General features: G+C 51.3%; 1 protein-coding gene across 1 annotated transcript; it reads right to left on the reverse strand.

Moving 5' to 3' along the window:
• Positions 1–920: 920 nt before the first annotated feature.
• LOC114204007 (histo-blood group ABO system transferase 2-like) lies at positions 921–22,108 on the reverse strand. The gene is made up of 10 exons (XM_088020626.1): positions 22,069–22,108; positions 21,726–21,758; positions 20,157–20,229; positions 16,570–16,620; positions 15,814–15,906; positions 15,642–15,695; positions 15,165–15,212; positions 14,225–14,260; positions 13,011–13,139; positions 921–1,614 (listed from the first exon to the last, which is right to left on the reverse strand). The coding sequence occupies exons 1-10, from the start codon at positions 22,106–22,108 to the stop codon at positions 921–923; spliced, it is 1,251 nt and encodes a 416-aa protein (XP_087876752.1).
• Between the last annotated feature and the right edge of the window lie 2,808 nt (positions 22,109–24,916).

Below are 24,916 nucleotides of genomic sequence, written 5' to 3' on the forward strand. Positions count from 1 at the left end.
TGAAGATAGTGCAAGTCAGGGAAAAGAACTTTCCTGAAAGTTTTCAAACATGTTTTCAATAAGTGGTGCTCAGATAATGGTTATCCAGAGAAAGGAAAATTAAATCAAATCCTTACATTAAAAGCACACACAAATCATTATCGGTAGATTAAAGACCTAAGTGTGAGGCAAAAACATAAAGCTTTTGGACACTATCTTCTAACATAAGGCACTATCTTCAGGATTTCAAAGCAGGAGATGAGTTCTTAAATTTACCTATGGTAAAAGAGTTGAAGTAGCAACATACAAACTAGAAGAAGAAATTTTTAGCATGTGTCTGAGAAAAGTACTAACACCCAAAACACAAAACAAACTCCCCAAAGTCCATAAGAAAAAGACAAACCACCCAGAGCAACAAGCTATCATACACACAAACGAAACCCAGGAAAGTGCTTTCAGGCTGGGCCTCTCCCATTGTCTGGGGACAGGATACAGCAGGTGTTTAGGGGTCATGCTTTGAGAGTCTCTGGGCGTAAGGCACCGTGGTAGGTACTGACCTGTAAGAAGAAGTCTTAGCTTCTGCCATCAGGAGCTCACATTGTAATGAGCAAGACCAATGGGCAAGGTGAGCAGAATGGCAGCAGATCTGGCCAAAGGAATACACTAAGTGCTTTATAGGGATGCAGAGTGAAGAGCAGTGTATTTCAATAGGAGGAGGAAGAGACAATCAAAGAAACTTTCCTGGGGAAGGGGACCTTGTGGGCACCATGAAGGATGAGCCCAGTTTCAATACAAGGACAAGTGGTGGGAGCCTCTCGAGAAGAGGAAACCGAGGCCCAGGGACTCATCCATAGCATCAAATCTTTGGTTGATCCCTTGCCCAGGGCAAGACCTGCTAAGGCTGCAGCCTTGTATGGAGACCTCCCTGGGCCCCGGGCTCTTCAGTTCCGGATTTCTGTATGATTCTTAGGCACCGCCACGTAGCGCAGTTTCCTGAGGAAAGGAGGCCTCTGCAGCATCCGTTCATCCCACATCTCCCCTGGGTCCGGGGAGAGCACCTTGGTGGGCTTGTGGTAGAGAAGGTACCTGTTCAGGTGGCTCTCGTCATGGCACACGGCCTCGATCGCATTGGCCCGGTCGACCACCATCGCCTGGTGACAGGCCGTGGTCAGCTGGAGAACCTCGACCACCGAACCCCCAAAAAAGCCTCCTGCGTAGTAAAAGTCACCCTCTTCTCTCAGAATGTAGGCCTGGGACCGCGGACGACGCTCGTAGGTGAAGCCCTCGCGGGCCACCCTGTAGAAACCGGGGTGCAGGGTGCCGAAGAGGGGGGACAGGATCTCCACACCCACGTGGTCGCTGAACTTCATGTCCACGTCCACGCACACCAGGTAGTCCACCTCGCGGAGGAAGCACTGCCGCGAGAAGTTGCTAATCATCTCCATGCGGTGCATGGACACATCCTGCCAGCGCGCATAGTTTCGGACCTCCAGGACCACCAGCTGCCTCCCTTCAGCGAGGGGCACCCTGGGCACATCGGCGGGCCGGTCGGTGAAGACATAGTAGGTGACCCTGTGTCCCACCATGAAGTGCTTCTCCGCCGTCTGCAGGAACAGCTCCAGGAAGATCGTGTATCTAAGGCCAACAACAAGCACCCCAGAAAAGGGAGGATGGGCGTTAAACAGAATCAGACAGCAGCAGAAAAACAGACTTGGGCAAAACCAGTTTAGAATACCATAGCCACGCCTTGAGGACATCATGCTAAGTGAAATGAGCCAACGGCAAAAGTCAAGCACTGCCTGATTCCACCTCGAGGGGGCGCTCTAGAGTGGGCAAATTCAGAGAAACAGACCCCAGAGGCGGGGGGAGGGGACATGGGGAGCTGGTGTCTAAGTTTTGCAAGAGAAAAACACTTGTGAAGATGGGCAGCCCTACGGTGGCACAACAATGTGAATTGGTAGCACTACGGAACTGTGCATTTCAAAATACTTAAAATGTTACATGTTATGTGCATTTGACTACAATGAAAAATCAAAACATAAAAATAAAAACCTTAGCCCATCTACTAGCTAAAGACAGTGTATCAACTGGATAGTAAGGGGAGGCATTCAGATCCCTTGGTATGGAGCACTTAGCCTCAACCGTAAGGTATTTTCTTAATCCATGAGGTCGGCAAAAACTCAAATGATGGGTAATATCTAAAGGTTGATCTCTCCCAACTCATGACCCTCCAATGGCTTCTTCTCCTTAAGAAAAAAGAAAAAAGCAAATCAAGACCCTACAGTGGTCTACCAGACCCCACAAGATCTGCCTCTGACCTCGTCTCCTCCCCTCTGTCCTCCATCTCTTTGTCTGGGCAGGCGTCTCTTTGACGTTCCTGACACAGGCCAGGCATGCTCCTCTGGACCTTTGCACTTCCTATTCTCTCAGGCTGGGATCCTTTCCCTGCGATGCTCACCCCTACAGTGGCTCCCATCCTTTGACTAATGCCAGAACCATCCGTGCCCAATAGTTCCTCCTGCTGGCACCAACGCAGAGGCTAGCCGATGTAAAAACGCAGCGGTATGTGCAACTTGACCGGTATATTTTTCTGGGTGGAAATCAGAACTCAAGAGGAAGGAGCAAATAAATACAAATAAATATGGAAAGAAACCACTCTACCTTCTAACCCAACCTTAGTTATTTTAGAGCCCAAATCACCATCGAACATATTTTATATTTGAGTTTTACTTGTTCTTCTGTCTTTTCCCACTCGAATAAAGCTCGGTGGACACAGGGCCTTTCCGTGGTTTGGGAACAACCTCATCCCCGTAGTCCACACATAGTAAGTGTTCAGGAAAGACCTTTGTAACAAACAAGTAAGGGAATACTTCCGGGTGTGGTTAAGGATAAGGGAAGGCAGACACGCTCATTTGCCACTAATGAAAATATCCATTTTTACAATCCTTTCAGAGGGCATATGAGAAAATATGTCAAAACGTTTAAGATTGATATATTTATTTATTATTTATATGTGGGGGGGAGCAAACTCCCCACTGAGCACAAAGCCCAACATGGGGCTCGATCCCACAACCCTGAGATCATGAGGCGAGCTGAAATCGAGACTGACTGAGCCCCCAATATATCAAAACTTTAAATGTGTACATTCCTTTCCCAATTCCACTTCCAGGACTCTATCCCACAGACCTCGTCATATGTCTGCACAAAGACCCAAGTATAAAAGTTTACAGGCAGCGCACCTCAGAAAATGGTGTGGAGCATGGGGAGCTGCCAACCTTCCATATATTGTGGGTGGGGGTGTAATATGCTACAACTAACTTACGAAAATGTCACGTTGTTTTATGCAGATACACATACAGATATGTATCTGACCTAGGACAGAAAAATTCCACTCCTGGATATTTAATCAAGAAGAGATAGAGAGGAGGAGCAAGATGGCAGAGGAGTGGGAGACCTAAATTTTGTCTGGTTCCAGGATTCAGCTGGATAGGGGTCAAACCATTCTGAACACCTATAAACTCAACAGGAGATCGAAGGAAAGAATAGCAGCAACCCTCTGAACAGGAAAGCGACCACTTCCGTAGGACTTGCGAAGAAGTGAATCCGAGGCGATATTCGGATATTCGGGAAGATAGACCACGGGGGGGGGGGGGGGGGGGAGAGCCTCCATCAGCCAGCTACCAGCTACTGGCAAATGACAGAGCCGCAGAGCACAAAATCGGAACTTTCAGAAGTCCGCTCCGCGGAGGGACGTCACTCCAGTGGCTAAGCGGGAGGTGGAACCCTCGCGGGACAGTGTGGTCTCAGGACCCTCGGGGTCACATAAAGACCGGGGGTGCCTGAGTGCGGCAGAGCTCCCAGGTATCGGAGCGGGGAAGCCGGCTGCAGAGACGGAGCCGAGGCGCGGGCTCTCAGCTTGGGGTGGCCATAAACCGTGATCCGCGGCCCAGTCGGGCCACTGCTCCTCCAGCAGGGACCCAACAAGCAGCAGAGCCGGGGAGACTCCCCTTCCTCCCCCGGGGAGGAGCGGCGCGGGAGCGCACCGCAGGGATCTGCTGGGTTTGGAGACTCCACACGGGGTCGGGGGCCAGAGATAGCAACGCTCGGTCACAGGCCGGGTGAGCACGGAGTGCGGCCGGAGACCGGGGAGACGGGAGTGACTGGCTGCTTTTCTCTGGGGGCGCACTGAGGAGCGGAGCCCCGAGTTCTTGCCTCCTCTGGGGCGGAGATTGGGAGGCTGCCATTTTCACTGTCCTCCTCCAAAGCCCTACGGAAAGCTTGCGGAGAACAAAAGCTCCCGAGAGCAAACCCCAGCAGCTTGCTTAGCCCGGACCGACAAGGGCGGGGCAATTCCACCTCCGGCAAAGACATTTGGGAACCATGGCAACAGGCCCCTCCCCCAGAAGATCAGCACGAACAGCCAGCAAGCCAAGACCAAGTTTACCGATCAAGGAGAACGGGAGAACTCCAGCGCTAGGGGAGTACTGCCCATAGAATTCATGGCTTTTTTTCACCATGATTCATTAGTTTTTCAAAGTTAATTTTTTAACTGTTTTTTTAATTTATCTTTTTCCCTTTTTCAACGAACATCTTATCAATCCCTTTTTTTTAAAAAAACATTTTTTATTTTTCATTTTTAGAGCCCTATTTTATCCCTTCATGGTAGTTACCCTTATTTTTGGCATATATATATATAAGTTGTTCTCTCCTTAAAATTTTGAGATCCAGTTTCTTCTAACAGATCAAAATATACCCTAAATCACTAGTGTATGGCTTTGTTCTAGTCTCCTGCCTGATCACATTCTCTCCCTTTTTTTTTTTAAATCTTCTTCTTTCTTTTTTCAAACAACTTCTTATCGTATCAATTCCTTTTATAAAATCTTTTATAATTTTCATCTTTACAGTCATCTTCCATCCCTTCATTGTATCAACCCTTATTTTGTACATATATGTCTTTCTTCCTTTAAAATTTTAGGAGGCACTTTTTTCTAACAGACCAAAATACGCCCAAAATCTAGTGTGTGGCACTGATTTATGCACTAGCCTGATCATATTTGATCATATTCGGGTTTTTTTGTATTGTTCTGTTTTTGTTTTTAATCTTTTTCTTTTTGTTTTTTTCTTTCTTTCTTTCTTTTCTCTTTCTTTTTTCTTTCTTTCCCTTTCTTTTCCCGTGGTTTCAGGCCTTTTCTGATTTGTATAGAGTATATTTGCTGGGGACGTTGTTAACCTGTTAGCATTCTGTTCTCTCATTCACCTATTCTCCTCTGGACAAAATGACAAGACGAAAAACATCACCTCAGCAAAAAGAACAAGAGATAGTACCGTCAGCCAGGGACCTACTCAATACGGACATTAGTACGATGTCGGACCTAGAGTTCAGAATCATGACTTTAAAGATACTAGGTGGACTTGAAAAAAGCGTGGAAGTTATTAGAAAAACCCTTTCTAGAGAAATAAAAGAACTAAAATCTAACCAAGTCGAAATCAAAAAGGCTATTCATGAGGTGCAATCAAAAATGGGGGCACTAACTGCTAGGATAAATGAGGCAGAAGAGAGAATCAGCGATATAGAAGACCAAATGATGGAAAATAATGAAGCTGAGAAAAAGAGAGAAACAACTACAGGGTCACGAGGGCAGAATTCGAGAGATAAGCGATATGATAAGACAAAACAACATTAGAATAATTGGGATCCCAGAAGAAGAAGAAAGAGAGAGAGGGGCAGAAGGTATATTGGAGCAAATAATTGCAGAGAACTTCCCTAATGTGAGGAGGGAAACAGGCATCAAAATCCAGGAGGCACAGAGAACCCCTCCCAAAATCAATAAAAATAGGTCAATACCCCGACATCTAATAGTAAAACCTACGAGTCTCAGAGACAAAGAGAAAATCCTGAAAGCAGCTCGGGAGAAGAGATATGTAACCTACAATGGTAGAAATATTAGATTGGCAACAGACCTATCCACAGAGACCTGGCAGGCCAGAAGGGACTGGCATGATATCTTCAGAGCACTAAACGAGAAAAATATGCAGCCAGAAGACAATATGCAGCTAGGCTCTCATTGAAAATTGAAGGAGATATAAAAAGCTTCCAGGACAAACAAAAACTAAAGGAATTTGCAAACACGAAACCAGCCCTCCAAGAAATATTGAAAGGGGTCCTCTAAGCAAAGAGAGAGACTAAAAGCAGCACAGATCAGAAAGGAACAGAGACAATATACAGTAACAGTCACCTTACAGGCAATACAATGGCACTAAATTCATACCTTTCAATAGTTACCCTGAATGTAAATGGGCTCAATGCCCCGATCAAAAGACACAGGCTATCAGATTGGATTAAAAAACAAGACCCATCCATATGCTGTCTGCAAGAGACTCATTTTAGACCCAAAGACACCCCCAGATTGAAAGTGAGGGGGCGGAAAACCATTTGCCATGCTAATGGACACCAAAATAAAGCTGGGGTGGCAATCCTTATATCAGACAAATTCGATTTTAAACCAAAGACCGTAATAAGAGATGAGGAAGGACACTCTATCCTACTTAAAGGGTCTATCCAACAAGAAGATCTAAAAATTGTAAATATCTATGCCCCGAACATGGGAGCAGCCAATTATATAAGGCAGTTAATAACAAGAGCGAAGAAACACATTGACAGCAATACAATAATAGTGGGGGACTTTAACACCCCCCTGACTGAAATGGACAGATCCTCTAAGCAAAAGATCAACAAGGAAATAAAGACTTTAAATGACACACTGGACCAAATGGACTTCACAGACATATTCAGAACATTCCATCCCAAAGCAACGGAACACACATTCTTCTCTAGTGCCCATGGAACATTCTCCAGAATTGATCACATCCTAGGTCACAAATCAGGTCTCAACCGGTACCAAAAGATTGGGATCATTCCCTGCATATTTTCAGACCACAATGCTTTGAAACTAGAACTCAATCACAAGAGGAAAGTTGGAAAGAACTCAAATGCATGGAGGCTAAAGAGCATCCTACTAAGGAATGAATGGGTCAACCAGGAAATTAAAGAAGAATTAAAAAAATTCAGGGAAACCAATGAAAATGAAAACACAACTGTTCAAAATCTTTGGGACACAGCAAAGGCAGACCTCAGAGGAATGTATATAGCAATACAAGCCTTTCTCAAGAAACAAGAAAGGTCTCAAATACACAACCTAACCCTACACCTAAAGGAGCTGGAGAAAGAACAGCAAAGAAAGCCTAAACCCAGCAGGAGAAGAGAAATAATCAAGATCAGAGCAGAAATCAATGAACTAGAAACCAAAAGAACAGTAGAACAGATCAATGAAACTAGGAGCTGGTTCTTTCAAACAATTAACAAGATTGCTAAACCCCTGGCCAGACTTATCAAAAAGAAAAGAGAAATGACCCAAATCAACAAAATCAGGAATGAAAGAGGAGAGATCACAACCAACACCAAATAAATACAAACAATTATAACAACATATTATGAGCAACTCTATGCCAGCCAATTAGATAACCTGGAAGAAATGGAAGCATTCCTAGAGATGTATCAACTACCAAAATTGAACGAGGAAGAAATAGAAAACATGAACAGACCTATAACCACTATGGAAATTGAAGCAGTCATCAAAAATCTCCCAACAAACAAAAGCCCAGGGCCAGACGGCTTCCCAGGGGAATTCTATCAGACATTTAAAGAAGAATTAATACCTATTCTCCTGAAACTGTTCCAAAAAATAGAAATGGAAGGAAAACTTCCAAACTCATTTTATGAGGCCACCATTACCTTGATCCCCAAACCAGCAAAGACCCCATCAAAAAGGAGAACTACAGACCAATGTCCTTGATGAACATGGATGCAAAAATTCTCACCAAAATACTAGCCAATAGGGTCCAACAGTACATTAAAAGGATTATTCACCATGACCAAGTGGGATTTATCCCTGGGCTGCAAGGCTGGTTCAACATCCGCAAATCAATCAATGTGATACAATACATTAACAAAAGAAAGAACAAGAATCATATGATCCTCTCGATAGATGCAGAAAACGCATTTGACAAAGTACAGCATCCTTTCTTGATCAAAACTCTTCAGAGTATAGGGATAGAGGGTACATACCTCAATATCATAAAAGCCATCTATGAAAAACCTACAGCGAATATCATTCTCAATGGGGAAAAGCTGAGAGCTTTCCCCTAAGGTCAGGAACGCAGTAGGGATGTCCACTATCACCACTGCTATTCAAAATAGTATTAGAAGTCCTAGCCACAGCAATCAGACAACAAAAAGGAATTAAAGGCATCCAAATAGGCAAAGAAGTCAAACTCTCACTCTTTGCAGATGATATGATACTGTATGTGGAAAACCCAAAAGACTCCACCCCAACACTGCTAGAACTCATACAGGAATTCAGTAAAGTGGCAGGATATAAAATCAATGCACAGAAATCAGTGGCATTCCTATACACCAACAACAAGACAGAAGAGAGAGAAATCAAGGAGTCGATCCCATTTACAATTGCACCCAAAACCATAAGATACCTAGGAATAAATCTAACCAAAGAGGCAAAGGATCTCTACTCAGAAAACTATAAAATACTCATGAAAGAAATTGAAGAAGACACAAAGAAATGGAAAAACGTTCCATGCTCATGGATTGGAAGAAAAAATATTGTGAAGATGTCAATGCTACCGAGAGCAATCTACACATTCAATGCAATCCCCATTAAAACACCATCCACTTTTTTCAAAGAAATGGAACAAATAATCCTAAAATTTGTATGGAACCAGAAGAGACCCCGAATAACCAGAGGAATGTTGAAAAAGAAAAGCAAAGCTGGCCGCATCACAATTCCAGACTTGCAGCTCTATTACAAAGCTGTCATCACCAAGACAGTGTGGTATTGGCACAAAAACGGAAACATAGATCAATGGAACAGAATAGAGAATCCAGAAATGGACCCTCAACTCTATGGCCAACTCATCTTTGACAAAGCAGGAAAGAATGTCCAATGGAAAAAAGACAGTCTCTTCAACAAAGGGTGTTTGGAAAATTGGACAGCCACATGCAGAAGAATGAAACTGGACCATTTTCTTACACCACACACAAAAATAGACTCAAAATAGATGAAAGGACTAAATGTGAGATAGGAGTCCATCAAAAATCCTAAAGGAGATCACAGGCAGCAACTTCTTTGACCTCAGCTGCAGCACCTTCTTCCTAGACACATCGCCATAGGGAAGGGAAGCAAGGGCAAAAATGAACTACTGGGACTTCTTCAAGATAAAAAGCTTTTGCACAGCAAAAGAAACGGTCAACATAACCAAAAGACAACCGACAGAATGGGAGAAGATATTTGCAAATGACATATCAGATAAAGGGCTAATATCCAAAATCTATAAAGAACTTCTTAAACTCAACACCCAAAGAACAAATGATCCAATCAAGAAATGGGCAGAAGACATGAACAGACATTTTTCCAAAGAAGACATCCAAATGCCCAACAGACACATGAAAAAGTGCTCAACATTGCTCAGCATCAGGGAAATCCAAAGCAAAACCTCCATGAGATATCACCTCACACCAGTCAGAATGGCTAAAATTAACAAGTCAGGAAACGACAGATGCTGGCGGGGATGCGGAGAAAGGGGAACCCTCCTACACCGTTGGTGGGAATGCAAGCTGGTGCAAGCACTCTGGAAAACAGTACGGAGGTTCTTCAAAAAGTTGAAAATAGAGCTACCCTATGATCCAGTAATTGCACTCCCGGGTATTTACCCCAAAGATACAAATGTAGGGATCTGAAGGGGTACATGCACCCCGATGTTTATAGCAGCAATGTCCACAATAGCCAAATTGTGGAAAGAGCCAAGATGTCCATCAACAGATGAATGGATAAAGAAGAGGTGGTATATATATACAATGGAATACCAGCAAAGGGAATGAGATCTTGCCATTTGCAATGACGTGGATAGAACTGGAGGGTGTTATGTTGAAAGAAATAAGTCAATCAGAGAAACACATGTATCATATGACCTCACTGATATGAGGAATTCGTAATCTCAGGAAACAAAACTGAAGGTTGCTGGAGTGGTGGGGGTGGGAGGGATGGGGTGGCTGGGTGATAGACATTGGGGAGGGTATGTGCTATGGTGAGCACTGTGAATTGTGCAAGACTGTTGAATCACAGACCTGTACCTCTGAAACAAATAATAAAATATATGTGAAAAAAAAAAGAAGAAGAAGATAGCAGGAGGGGAAGAATGAGGGGGGGAATCGGAGGGGGAGACGAACCATGAGAGACGATGGACTCTGAAAAACAGGGTTCTAGAGGGGAGGGCGGTGGGGGGATGGGTCAGCCTGGTGATGGGTATTAAAGAGGGCGCATTCTGCGTGGAGCACTGGGTGTTATGCACAAACAATGAATCATGGAACACTACATCAAAAACTAATGGTGTAATGTATGGTGATTAACATAACAATAATAAAATAAATAAAAATAATTAAAAAGAAAATTAAATAAATAAATGCCAGGCATAAAAGAAATAAAAATAAAAATGATCAAAAGAGACAAAGAAGGTTATTATATAATGATAAAGGGCTCAATCCAAATGGGTGAGGGGGTCAGAAGAAATAACAATTGTAAATATTCATGCACCCAACGTTGGAGCACCTAAATACATAAAGCAAACACTAACAAAACTAAAGGGAGAAATAAGCAGCAATACGATATTGATTGGGGACTTCAATAACCCACTCTCAAAAATGGACAGATCAGACAAATGGTAAGGAAACAGCATGTTTGAACAACACTACAGACCAAACGGACCTAACACAGATACATAGAGCATTCCATCCAACAGCAGCAGAACACACGCTCTTCTCAAGGGCCCATGGAACATTTCTAGGGTAGATCCTATGTTAGGCCACAAAACAAATCTTAGCGAACTCAAGAAGTTGAAATCATACCAAAAGAAATAGTCACATGGCCAACAGGTCCATGAAAAGGTGCTCAACATCACTCATCATCAGAGAAATGCACATCAAAACCATGATGAAATGTCACCTCACACCTGTTGAGAGGCTAGTGTCAGAAAGACAAGAGATAACAAGTGTTGGTGAGCAAGTGGAGAAAAGGGACCGTTTATGCACCTTTGGGAGGGAAGGCAAACTGGTGCAGCCGCTGTGGAAGACAGTAGGGAGACTCCTCCAAAGTTAAAAATAGAACTGCCCCGGGGCGCCTGGGTGACTCCGTTGGTTAAGCATCTGACTTTTGGTTTGGGTTCAGGTCATGATCTCAGGGTGGTGAGACTGAGCCCCCACACCGGGCTCTGTGCTCAGCAGGGATCCTCCTTGGGATTCTCTCTCCCTCTGCCCCTCCCCTGCTCACATTCTCTCTCTCTCTTTCTCTCTCTCAATTAAATAAATAAAATCTTTTTGTTTAAAGATATTATTTATTTTTTGACAGAGAGAGACACAGTGAGAGAGGGAACACAAGCAGGGGGAGTGGGAGGGAGAGAACAGGCTTCCCGCGGAGCAGGGAGCCCGATGCGGGGCTCGATCCCAGGACCCTGGGACCATGACATGAGCCGAAGGCAGATGCTTAATGACTGAGCCACGCAGGCGCCCCTAAATAAATAAAATCTTTTAAAAAATAGAACTACCCTATGATCCAACAATCCTACTTCTGGAGGCATAGAAAGAGATAGATGGTAGAGACAGGGCAGAAAACTAGATCAGTATCTTGAAGAGATACCTGCACTCCCACGTTCACTGCAGATTACTTCCAGTAGCCGAGACATAGAAACAACCTAAGTGTCCATCAACAGATGCCTAGATAAACAAAGCGTGAGATATATATTTCTCGGCCATAAAAAAGAAAGAAACCCTGCCATTGCAGCAACATGGTTAAAACCTGAGGCCATCAATGCTACGTGAGACAGTCAGAGAGAGACAGGTGAATACAGTACGATCTCGCTTACATGTGGAATCTAAGAAAACCTGAATCCATAGCAACAGAGAACAGGTAAGTGGTTAACCAGAGGCAAGACATGCAGCACTGGGGACATGGGTGAGGGGGTCAGATGTACAAACTTCCAGATGGAAGATAAATAAGCTCTGGGAATGAGACGCGGCATGGTGACACTCGTTGACGTACCGTGTATACAACCATCAGATCATTACCTTGTACACCGTACACTTGTACGATGTTTGTGTCAATTTATGCCAACAAAACTAGGGAGAACGAGGGGGAAAAAGAAAGAACAACATCAGTGGTGGGATGTAGGTGGTGGGCATACACACGCTCACCGTACAAGGCTGGCAACTTCGCGGCACAGTGGAAAACTTTCGTGATAAAATGTTACTTGTAATGGTGCCGCGTAGGCAGCTCTACCAAACAGCCCAAGCAGGGAACGAAGCCTCTGGAATAAGAGCGGGCAGCCATTCAAAAGAACGAGGAAGGTCCACAGGCGTCAGTGTGCAAAGGTGTCCAAGACACTGTGCGTGAAGACGCAGATGCGGTACATAAAATACAAGCCAGTTTTCAAACCAAACAAGCCCACCCCGAAGCCGTCAATGCAGCCTGGAGGTTTCAGATCCAGCTCTGCCACATGCTGAACCCGCCGTGGCTACTAGGAAAGGAAGCCTCAGGCGGCGTCTCTGGGAATGGGTCAGGGCAACGGAGCACCTGCCTCGGGGCTGCTGGCCCGGCGGCTGGCCCCTGTCAGTGGTCAGTGGAGGCTGCATGGCTCTCAAAGGCCCACACACTGACCTCTGGAGCAGGTGACTCTGGGGTGTGGGGCTGCTATTTTGAGCGGGCGTGTACCTAGTGGCCCCCTGCAATTCCCACCAAGTTCACCTGCACACCAAGCCACCCATGCCTCCCCACCACCCCGAGAGCACCTCATTCCAGAAAAGAGCGACACCTAGTGACAGGTGCCCCCCTCCCGGCACCGCAGGTGGGCTTCCTGGTTTCCCCTGGGCCAGTGCCCCTCTTCAGCATAGCTGCCCAGACCTTACTTACTTTTTGATGGCAAACACGGTCAGCCCGATGGTGGCGTTTTGGAACTGCGCGTCCAGAATTGTAGAGTCAAAGACTCCGTCCCAGATGATGGGAGCAAACCAGGGGGTCATGACCAGTACGTCGGCCCTCCTGGGGAAAACGAGGCACACTGTGTTAGAGCAGGGCATGGACACGTGGGCCACGGAAGGGAAGCATTTGTGCAAAGGCTCACAATCTGGGAGCAGCAGAGTGAGAAGCAGACAGGATTCCAGACTCCCATCCAGTGCTCTCTGCTCCATCAGCTCAGCACCTGAGCCCTGACATTCCCATTCCCTCACTGCCCTCACTGGGAGTGTCTGCTATGCACCAGCCGGGTGCTGGGTCCCACGCACACTCCTTCTAGGAGGCCACCAGCCCTGTTTCCCGGGAGGAGCTCTAGCTCAGTGATGCAAGAACTAAGCCCCTTTCCCAGCAAACAGGATATTTTACATTTGGGAGGATATTTTAAATCTGGGGGGACTAAGTGCTTCAAATCCAGTGTGTTTCCCACTGACAGCACTTCTTACTCCAGAGTGGTCACGTGTCGAGTGCTCGTGGCCTCCCGTGGCTGGTGGCTCTAGAACTTCAAGGAGATGCGGGTACTGGTTTCAGAAACGACAGCGTGCACTTCCAGCTCTCCTGGCAGGGAGGTGCCATGGCCTGGGCTGGATCCCGACCTGTCCCTCCCAGCTGCGGGGCCTCAGGCAAGTACGTCCACTTCTCTGAGCTCAGTTTTCCTTCTTGTACAACGAGGGCTAATCAGAGAGGCCTCTGGGTGACATTGCTGTCTGAGGCCAGATGGGCTGCCACTGGGTCTTGGGCAGACCAAGCAGGAGGCGGGGGCGCTGGCTCCGGAGGCCTGACTGTGGGGAGCGGCTCGGAACCGCAGTTCCTGTGACATCAGCAGCCGCGGAAAGACCTCGGGGCCAAGCCAGCCCAGACTGCTGTCCTCCGTCCCCATGAAGAAATGAGAGGCTTCTGTGCCTTCTGTGGACATCTGTGGGCCCCAGGACCAAGAGTGAGAGGCGCCCTCCGTGGTGCCAGACCCATTAAAAATGAGCCCGGTCACGGCAAGATGGTGAAAGAAGGAAGAGAAAAGGCACGGAAAGGTTACAGCCCTGGACAGGAGCGAGAGAAAGCCTAGGCCTCGGGGACAGGGAGCCACCATGGGCCGCGGCAGGGACTTGCGCACTCACGTGGGCTTGAGGACCTGGGCCTTGGCGTAAACCATCCTGCGGAGGAGATGTGCGTCAGGGAGAAGTGACTGGAGACTTCTCAGAGCCCCTTAGTCTGTGCCCAGAGCTGCAAGGTGCTGTCCTCCCAACCGGCTGACGACTCTGCCGGGAGCCCACCCCGAGCCGCAGGGCGCCCGCCTGCCCTCCTCCTGCCCACCTCCCTCCCTCCCTCCCCCCTTCCTTCCTGCCTGCCTGCCTCCCTCCCTTCCCCCTTCCTTCCTCCATCCATCACTGTTCACTCACAGAGGTCCATGGAGCGTGCCCACCCAGCCCCGAGGATGCTGCAAGCTTCCCAGTGATAAACTGATGAGGCTAAAGCCCAAGCAAAGGAAAGGGGGTCACCCTTCATGGTCTGTGAGAACTGCTGAGGTTCTAGACACCCCACATCTCCTTCTTCCTCCCTGTGCACTCTAAGTCCTCACGGGAGTCTACCTCGTTGTGACTAAGGTCCCATCCCGTGTCCTGCTTTTATTTGGGCGGGGGGGGGGGATGAGGGTTGGCCCACCCCCCATCCAGCCCCTACACTGTGCCAGGATGTACTTCACTGCCCACCCCCACCCCGCCTCCTTTGTCCCCCACACCCTCCCTAGCCACATCGTCCAGTTTTCCACTGAGCTGAGGGTTGAGGAGGCGGGACTGAGCCCACCACGGGTCCCACACCTGAGCTGGGGCAGCCACAAAGGCTGGGGTCAAGTGGAAAACGCCTGTGACTCCCACCATCAAACATCTCCCCCTGTTCTTCTTTGACCCTCATTACCCTCCTCTCCCTGGACCCCTTGTTCTTCCCTCCCTGTGAACCAGCCTTGGGAGGGGCAGAGGGTTGCAGAAGGGGAGGGGAGAGGCACAAGTTCACTTGCTTGGAAAGAGGCACAGAAACAGCCCAAAGAGGTGTCCCCCATACCTGGGTACCTCAGGTACTCTGCAGGTGTCCAGGTGGCAGTTGCTTCCACTGAGGGAGGGAAACAAAGTGCTCAGAGCCCGGGGCTGGGTCCTGGGAGAAACACTGCCCTGCCAGACAGGCAGGGCTCCTCCAGGGCCACCCACGCACAGCCCCTGCGGAGGAAAGCTCCTCGTGTGATTCAAAGCTTGGGCCGTGTGGCCAGGTGAGTAGAGCAGGGGTCCGACAAAGGACAGAGAAACCTGGACACACTGGCCGTGTCTGGGAACTTGGGGCACAGCTCCACCTAAGGGGCATTTCACACCGGCGGGTGACAGCATCCTGGGGAGAGCCCCTCTCTGCAGGGAGGAGGCGCGGAGACCAGAGGGCAGGAGCCAGGGCCACCCAGGTGGGCCCTGGAATCCCAAGGGAGCTCTGGCAACATCCCACCCCCCTGCCCGCGCCCTCCCATCCGGGGGAGCCCAGGTCCGCGCCCCTTACCTGAACTGCTTCGTCTCAAGCATCTGCTGTGGGACCACGCAGCGGTCATCCTGGCTGCGGAGAGGAAAGGTTCCATCTGAGTCACTTCATGAAAAGTAGCGATTGCTAACAAAGTGCCGGGTCCTCAAGAGGGGGCGCCCCAGGCAAAGGTGAGCCCCCTATCCCTGCTGACCCCAAGCAGTCCCGGGGAAGGGAGGAGCGGAGGTAGGCTCCCGGAGGAAGCGTGGTGGGGTCGTCCTCCATCCTGACGGCCAGGAAGGCCAGGCTTGGTGAGTGGAGAGCCAGGAGTGAAAGCCACGACCTCAATGGCAGGCTGTCCCTTTGGCGCTGCGGGGGGTGGGGTGGGATGTCACAGCTGCTGGAGAGAGTTAGTCATGCCGGCACGGCCCCACGACCCACCCGTCCGTCCAACCAGCTGGACGGCCGGAGGAGAGCTGGGGCCAGGATCTGGCTCCCAGGCCGAGCCCCGCCACACTGGTTGGGCGATCTCAACTCACCTGTCTGTGGGCCGGCCAGAGAGGCCTGGCCCTGGAGGAAATGAGCTCTGAGTGGACAACCGCGCCTCCCCCTGCCTGGGCCCTCCTGGGATCAGAGAGCACCCCATCCCCGGTCGGCCCCACTGAAGCAGCTGAAGGGGACCCGGAACCAGTGCCACACGCCATCCCTCCCTGAGGCCCGGCCTTGCCGTGCAGCCTGCTGGGCAGTGCGCTACCTCTGCGAACGTGTCCTCTCCAACAGAGGTCACAGCTCTGCCTTGTCCTTGGCAAGGTTTGAGAAAGCACAGTAGAGGGAGGAGCTTGGAGTCACCCTAGGAATTGAGTATCTCTTTGGCTATAATTATCTCCACTTCAATACATACGTCTATTTCTACTTCCGTTCTGGAGCTTTCTAGAAGGAACCACCCTGACTCCAAAGACTCCGCCATTACCTTTGAGACTGTCTTCTCTGCCCCCATCCGGGAATCAGGCTGAAAACATTGCTGGGCAACAAACAAGAGTGTGAAGTTGAGTCTTCGCTGGGCAGGAGGACAGACAGGCTGCGACTTTAACACACATATTCTGACGCTTTTGGTCTCTGGCTCCTGAGAACACAGATGCGGGGCCCAAGCAGAGCCCTGCTGGCCCCCTCCCCACCCCGGCCAGGCAACCGGACCATTGTAACACAATCTCATCACCATAGTAACCAATAGCATGGATGGGGACCCCGGCATCAGATTCACCTAGAGGCGATTCCAGACCCCCTGCACAGCCCTGAGCAGTGAGCAGGGGTGTGTGTAGAAATCTCTCTTCCTAACAAGCTCCCTGGGGGTTCTGCGGACACTCTGAAGTCCAGAGCCCTGCCTCCTTCCTGTTTTCTAACAACACTGTCACATAGAGAACAGAAGCCGAAGGGCAGGTCACAAGCTCCGTGGCTCGCTTGCTGAGCGTCAGAGCTGGAGGAAACCACAGTCTTATCTGTGGCTCGACCGCTCGCTCAGTGAATACTGGGGACACGGTGGGGGGGTGTGATGTAACGCTGAGTAGCTCTCCTGCCCTCCCCTCCCCTGCCCTGACTTCCCCCATCCAAGCACTGCTGGTCCCAGAATAAGCACGCCCTCCTCCAGGAAGCGTCTGTGTGTCCCTGTGAAGTGGTCTCTCCCTGCAGCGTGGGTGGGATTTGGGTTAGCGTGTGAGCGTCTAACCTCAGGCCCTCCACATTGCCACCTTCGGGGCAGGGACAGTGCCTGAATCGGCTCGGGGTCCCAGGCACCCAGGCTGGAGCCTCACAGGTGTGTAGGGAGTGAACGCATGAGCAAGACAGGGGTGAGGGCATGAATGCAGCTGAGCTGATGATGCCAGCACAGGGCGACCCACGGGGAGAACACGGGAGCTACATCCCCCACGACCTTGTCCACCTCCTCATGACCTCATCAGCTCTCAGACTGCAGCAACCCACGTGTGCGGATACCTCACATTCTCTCTTTCCACGCAGACCGCTCCCTGGAGGTCCGCAGGCTCCTCAAGCTCAAATCGTCCAGACGGACTTCACGTCATGCCCCCTCCCTGACTTCACCCCCTGTATGTACCACCTCTCCTGGTGACACCACTCTCCAGCAGACGCTGGTGAGGATGGAGGGGCCCCGATGGCCACAGACCAGAGAGAAGTGGTGTCGACAGCCCTAGGAGCCTTGCGGCAGAACCCTGGGGAGCCAAAACCGCGACGTGGCTAAGGCTGGGGCTCCGTCGGTGGGGGACGTTTTCCTTTTTCCAAATTAGAAGGTAATTTTGCCCATTGAAGAATTCTGTCCTAGGACTTATCCTAGTTTGTGTGAATTAGAAAAAAAAAAAAGGCAGCAAGAGATTTTTAAATCGCTCTTTGCACATTGAGGTCATATTTTAAAATCTAAATGTTCATTTGAAGAAAGAGCTCTTATTGTGAGCTTTTGAAAAGTGCCAGAGGTGCTCATATAGCTCATCCTTACTCACATCAGGATGGGGTTTTTAAGTTACACTCAAACAGAACATGTAAAAATTCTACATCCACAAATATTTTATGAAAGGAACACATGAGGAGGCAAAGTCCAAAGGGAAACAATCTGCTCTAAAAGAAAATTTTCCAAGAAGAAAATAATCAGATGAATCTTTTGAGTTCTAAACATTTATCCGTCTAAAACAATTAAAAAGACAATCCAAGATATGTCAAAATGAGGGGAAAAGAAGATAAAATGAAATGTAAACACAGAACAATGCAGAGGCACAGGGTGCTGGGTGAGTAAGTCAAAAGAACCATGGCATCGAGATTGAGAATAGAGGTCAGACCCCGACCCCTGACCCCTGACCCCCGGACCCCAACCTCCAACACCAGACCCGTCACGCCCAACCCCAGAGCCGTTGGGCTGCCACTCTGGGCACCTGAGTGTAACAGACGGTCAGGCCAGACGGGGTGAGGGGTTTCAGACTGGGTCACAGAGGAAAACTGCAGGGCACGGTGACAGGTGGCTCCAAATACTCGAAGGCATGACAGGGAAGGTGCCACAGGGTCTCGGTGCTCCCTGAGGTCCTTATGATACAAGGAAGGATACTTTCATGCAAAGTGAGGACACGTTCTCAGAATCAGACTTTGGGACGGGCTGTGTTCAGAGAACGGCGTTCTCCTGCCACACAAAGTTCAGGTGGACCCGGGCTCACCTACCGGACAGGCCGTGGAGCCAGCTCAGCCCCGTGGCCCGCAGCACGACACAGGAAAGCTCTGGAGTGGGGCTGGGCCCCAGGAGGCCAGCACGGCAGCTCGGGAGGTGCCTCTGCGGGTCGGCAGCCCCCACGTAGTGGGCAGAGACCACCTGCAATGTCACGCCCCGCCCCAGGCCCGTCTCTGCTCCCTAGGTAAGGGGCTGCACTTGTTGCTTAGAACAGACTTGCTCTATGAAGCCCCGGCAAGTCTCCAACTCTGGGAGGTCAAGGCGGGTCTTCCTCCCAGGAGATCCAGGAAACCCTGTATCCACTCACGTGACAGCCTATCCCCTGCCTACTCCCCCTACCAGACCCGACACTGCTCAGGACAGGGGGCTGTCCCATTGACAGTGACATATCCATGCCCCCCACATCCCCCCGGAGGACCAGGCTCAGTAAACACCTGCCTAGGTCAATGTGTTGATGTGTCCAACAGCACAAGAGCATCATTTTCCAAATTATGCACTGGCTGGACTGTCAGCCCTGAGATGAGAGGCTAGCCCAGATGGACTCTCCCTCAGGGGCCTGGGAAGTGGGTTTGGAAGGGTCTCCATCTTGGCCTGGCCACTTCCTACCTTGGAACCTGGGTGTCACCCGAACCTCTGGAGCCTCAGTTTCTCAGGTGTAAAATGGGGATAGTAATGCATATCTTATAGGTTGTCCAGAGAAGATACGAGAATGTCCATCAGCATTTTGCTCAGTGCCTAGCACAGAATAAAAATCCAAAAAATGGAATCTCCTTCTAACAAATTTCTTTTTTTTTTTTTTAGAAAGACAGAGTGTGAGTGGTGTGGGGTGGGGCAGAGGGAGAGGGAGAGAGAATCTCAAGCAGACTCCCCACTGAGCGTGGGTCCCGAATGAGGCTCGATCTCATGACCCTGAGATCACGACCCTGAGCCGAAACCAAGAGTCAGACCCTTAACCGATGGTGCCGCTCAAGCGCCCCACTAACAAATTTCTTTACAAAAGTCATCAGTGAAAACGTGTATAGCTCTAAAACTTAACCACTAACCGCAAATGCCTTCTTGTGGTCTGAACTATATATTCAAACAGTCAGCATCCACCACAAAGTGGAGGCTAGGGACAATTTCACCTTGTGGGGTAAGACCTGCTGAATTGAAAAAGTATCCACTCAATTCTACTTTTTTAAGGGGATGAAATTTTACTAAATTTGTTTTAAAACATTACTGTTTCTTTTAAACTAATGAAATGCGGTTAAAAAAGAAAAAAAAAAGATGTTATCTGTCAAATACGCCATAATAAATCCCACCCTGCCATTGGGACCCCAGGACCACCCCCCACTTACCTGAAGAAGCCCAGGAGAGCGGCAAAGAGCAGGGACCCGCACAGCCAGAAGTTGGCACTCTGTCCCCAGAAGCCTGTGGAGAGGAAGCCTCAGTTATTCAGGGCTGGGTTACCTAAATCACCTTGCTGCGGCCAAAATTGGGCCCTGGCCAGGGATGGGCTCACCCCGGTTCCAGTGGAAGCCCTCTCCTCTTTAGTACTCACAGGGGAGGTGGGTTAACCTCTCCTGCAGGCATTGAGCCTCGCCCTGCAGCCCCCGGGCACCTGCCCTGGTGCCCCTCCTTGTTGGTACGCCCCCAGGGAACGGATCCACTCTTACTTTTTTATTTTAAAGGTTTGATTTTATTTATTTGAGAGAGAGTGAATGAGCAAGCGCACACAAGCAGGGAGGAGGGGCAGAGGGTGAAGCCGACTCCCCGCTGAGCAGGGAGCACAACGCCAGGCTTGATCCCGGGACCCAGGGATCATGACCTGAGCTGAAGGCAGATGCTCAACTGACAGCCCCCTAGGCGGCCCTGGGCCCGCTCTTTACACTCCAAAGGGTGGGGGCAAGGGGGAGGGCAGCGGTAATGCGACTGGCACAGTATGGATGGCAGGACACGTGAGGGCTGGCACAGACAAGGCTGAGCAAACCCAGCTCCACTGAGGGGGTCCCAGACCCCACAGGCCTCTCCCAGCCCTAACGCGGTGGGAGCTCTTGCCAGAGCCACACACGATACTCCACGGCCAGACAGCCCTCTGCAGGCACAGCACTCCAGGAAAGGTGCACCTTGGCAGGAAGCCGTATTGCTTGTGTTAGTTAACTCTTAGCTGAAGGTGGTGGGTGTAGCCAGACCCAGCCATGACCAGAGCAGGGCACAAAGCAGAGGGATGCAGCCCGGCGCCGTGTCTGTGCATCATTCATGCTTGTCTCCTGACCTTCCCTCCCCAGGGCCCCCCCAGTTCTCCCCGCTCCCTGCAGAGAACAGCTTCAAACGCCAGCCCCAGGCCCTCCATCCCTCCTCCCATTCTCTCGTCACCCTCCCTAACCAGCCTGGCACGCCAACCACCCACTGGGACTCCTCTATCACTGGCTGGTTCCGGGACCCCACAGTCCTAACCCCGTGCTCTCTCCTCTGCCCTTGGCCAACTTGACTCCTCGACGCCATTGAACTCTGCTCCCTCTGGTCTACCCACTGGCCACAGCTGCCCGGCCACCTCTGCACCTCCTCCCCCAGGAGCTCGAACGATGGAGGCTCCAGGCTTGGGCCCAGGCTTCCTTCTGTCCCCACTGTGCATCAGACCATTAACTCTCACATTTCTGCTGCTGTCCCGCCATTCCCCAGCCGTTACCTGTCTGTGGACCTCGGACTTGGAGACCTACCCCCTCAAGGGCCCTCCCCACGGAAGGCACAGCAGCCCTTTCATGGCCAAGCAGGACTGTGGGTCCCCGTCACCCATGCTCCCTGTGGGGCTCTCTTCCCATCTCAGGGCCAGGCACCAGAACCCACTGAAAGCTCACAGGCATCTTTCCACCTTCCTTTCCTTCCCACCCCAAACTCAAGCCACCAGCACACCGTGTCAGCCGCACCTTCAAAGTGCGGGTGCAGCTGGGGTGCAGCAGCTAGGGGAGAAAGTAAGGCGATTCCTCAAAAATTACACAGAATTACCCTATGATCCGGCAATTCCACTGCTGGGGCTCTGCACGTTCACTGCAGCATTATTCACAGCACATTCAGCGTCTGTGACACTGAACTGACAACAACGAATGAAGGAGTCAAGGAAAGGAGGTCCGTCCCCACCACGGAACATCTCGCAGCCTCAGAAAGGAAGGAAATCTTGTCCCAGGCTCCAACAGGAGTGGGCTTCAGGGACATTAAGCTGAGTGAAACAAGGCAGTCCCCGAGGGACAAACCCTACAGGATTCCACTTACCTGAGGGACTTGGACACAGAAAGTGGATGGTGGGCGCCATGGGCTGGGGTTGGGTGGGGTGGTCAGTGTTTAACGGGGACAGAGTTTCAGTTTGGGAAGATGGAAGAGTCTGTGGATTATGCTTGCACAACAGAATGAATCTGCTTGATGCTGCTCAACTGTGCACTTAAAACTGGTTAAAATGGTCAACTCCTTCTTATGTATATTTTACCATAATAACGAATTTTTAGAAAGGGCAGGCAGGCAAATGGGATTGGTCTGGAGGCTCTTCCTGCCCCTGAACTAGCTGATGGGGCATTGGCTGAAGGTGGCCCCTATCCAGCAAGGCAGCTTCCTGACACGGGGAGCCCCCTGTTCTCATCTCTCTCAGGCCGGGGGGGTCGGGGGAGGGCTGGCGTCTGCAGTCGGCCTGCCCCCGACCTACCCTGCGGGATGCCAGAGTCAGGCTATCGGGTACCAACCGGATCACTCCACTCTTTCTGTAGCAAGTTTCCCCCAGTAGCCTGCGTGGTCCCCGCCCTGCCCGGGGCCCTGGTGCCGTGGGCTCTGACACTTCTCTTGTCGCCCTCTCTAGACGGTGCCGGCACGCAGTCGGAGCTCGCCAGGCCGCTGTGGATGGCATACTTCCAGCCCACACCCTGTACAGCACAAGCTGCCCAAGGCTCAGGGCCGGGGGCGGGCGGGGTCCTGGCACTTCCCAGTTGACTTTCGGAGTCCCCCGTTCTGACACAGAGCAGGCTGGCCCAGGTGAAGCTGAAGGTCCCATCAGCTCACTGGTCGTGTTGGCCGTGTGCAGGGAGCTCTCTTGTGATCCCGGATGCAAAGCACGAATGTCACGCGCGTCTGGGCAGGAAAGGAGGAAACACCGAGGCGGCTGGCCCGGTGGGGCTAGTGGGCCAGACACAGAGAACACAAGAAGGAGAGGCAGGAGGCGCGCAGCAGGTGGGCAAGATCAAGGGAAGGGAGCAGCCAAGCACAGCAGCAGGAAAGTACCTTGTGTCCAAGGACCTGGGGTTTGGCAGAACAGAGGCCATCCCCAGTCGGACTGGAAGCTGGAACACCAAGCCCCAGGGGGTGGTGGCAGTGCTAAACCCAGGGCAGGTCTGAGCAAACTGGCATGAATCGGACACCCTCCCAGATCCCCGACTTTCAGACCAGAGTTGTCCCTGCCTGTGGGACACTCACAGACAGGTATCCCTGGCAGGCTGGGTGGCCTAGTGGACCCCACCAGGTCATGATCGTCCCCAGAGCTGTGGTCCACACCTTCCAGGGAACCAGGAAACCCTGGGATTCTGCCCAGGCGCTCGTGCCTTCTGGGCCATGGGGTTTGGCTGGCTCTAGGAGTTGCCCTGCCCACCACCCACCGCCCACACCATGTCTCTGCTTTGGTCATGAAGAGCAGACACACTTTAGAACGAGGACAAAAATTAACAGTGACGGCCCAGGGCATCCCCCCCAGCCAGTCTGGGACAGGGTTTCCTTAAGGGACCCTGCTCCATGCCCAGCCCAAGACAGGCCATGTCTGCCTGCCTCCTATCAACAAAAGAATTTCAGTGACTAGACGTAAGGAAAAGCAGCGGCTGTTGTCTTTGGTTGTCTCCCCCGGGAAGACGTGTGCCCTCCTGCCCAGGCTGGGCCCTGACTCCGCAGGCGGCTGAAGAAGCCCCGTCCCTCTCTGCGCCTCCTCCCAGGATCTGGCAGGCCCCCACCCAGCCAGGCCCTGCCCCAGGAGGCAGGAGGGAACGGAGGGAGGACTCCAGGGCTCTGTCCCGGTCTCCCTGGACCGTCCCGGTGTCTCTCCAAGTCCACTTTCTCCTGCTGTCAGGGGAGAGGGCTGAGCAGAGCATGGAAGCCTTCCCAGAGGCCCCCAGGATGCCATCTTTCTCCTCTGGTCGAAGAAGGGCTGACCCCAGGTCACAACCCCAGCTGTGGGGCACCCCTGGGAGATCTGGACCCACCCAGCCCACTTCATGTACACTAAGGTGGGGTTTGGACTGCTATTCTGGAAGGTTCCCTGAGACCACACTGTGTTCCACGCCCCTGCACAGGGCCACGGAGGAGAGGGTGAATGAAGAGTGCCAGGTCCTGGGCGTTCCTAGATGCGCACGAAGGTCAGATCCTTGCCCTCCTGGTCACTGAGGAGAGGCAGCTGGGCACAGCGTGGCCCCGGGCAGGAGCTCTGAGCAGGTGGACCTGCTGCTCTCCGTGCTTCCCTGCGCGTCCCCTGAGAGGGCGCACTACGGTTCCCGTGGGGCGGGGGCTCCAGATGCCCAGCACTCCGCCAGGGTTGCCCATCTACAGCCGCAGGGGCTGGGCCCGGGGCCTGCCGGTCCCACTGACAAGACCCTGAGTTGTTGAGCTGGTTTGTGTCCACGGAGCAACAGAGATGGCCAGGGAGGGAGGGGGGCCAGGCAGGGAGGGGGGCCAGGCAGGGAGAGAGGGCCAAGGGCCAGACAGAAGGCTCCATCTCTCAGCCAGAGCGGCAGAGACCACCCTCTGGGGAAAGTGCAGCAGACCGCACCATCCTGGCCAGGTTGGGAGGAGAGGGGTCGGGGCGGGAAGGGGCCTTCCTCCTGGCTCTCCATTCCCCTCGCCTCCACTCTCCCTCCTTCCCTCCCCTCTGCCCTTAGATGTCAGCCTCACAGGGTGACCTTGGGCCAGCTCCAGGCGGTATTACTGCCCTCGGGGAGCCAGCCTGCGCCCACAGGAGACTCCTGTCCCCTCAGGCTACTTCCTCCTTCCCTTTCCCTCTCTCCCTGCTTCTGTCCCCACATCCCCACCCCCAGCAGGTGCCCCACGTCCCCCACTCCAAGCCCTGGCGATGTCGGAGATCTAAGCAGAATTCTGG

Source organism: Eumetopias jubatus, unplaced genomic scaffold (assembly GCF_037043125.1).
Source record: "Eumetopias jubatus isolate StellerSeaLion01/CBP00866 unplaced genomic scaffold, mEumJub1_p1.0 scaffold_89, whole genome shotgun sequence".
NCBI classification, from domain to species: Eukaryota; Metazoa; Chordata; class Mammalia; order Carnivora; family Otariidae; genus Eumetopias; species Eumetopias jubatus.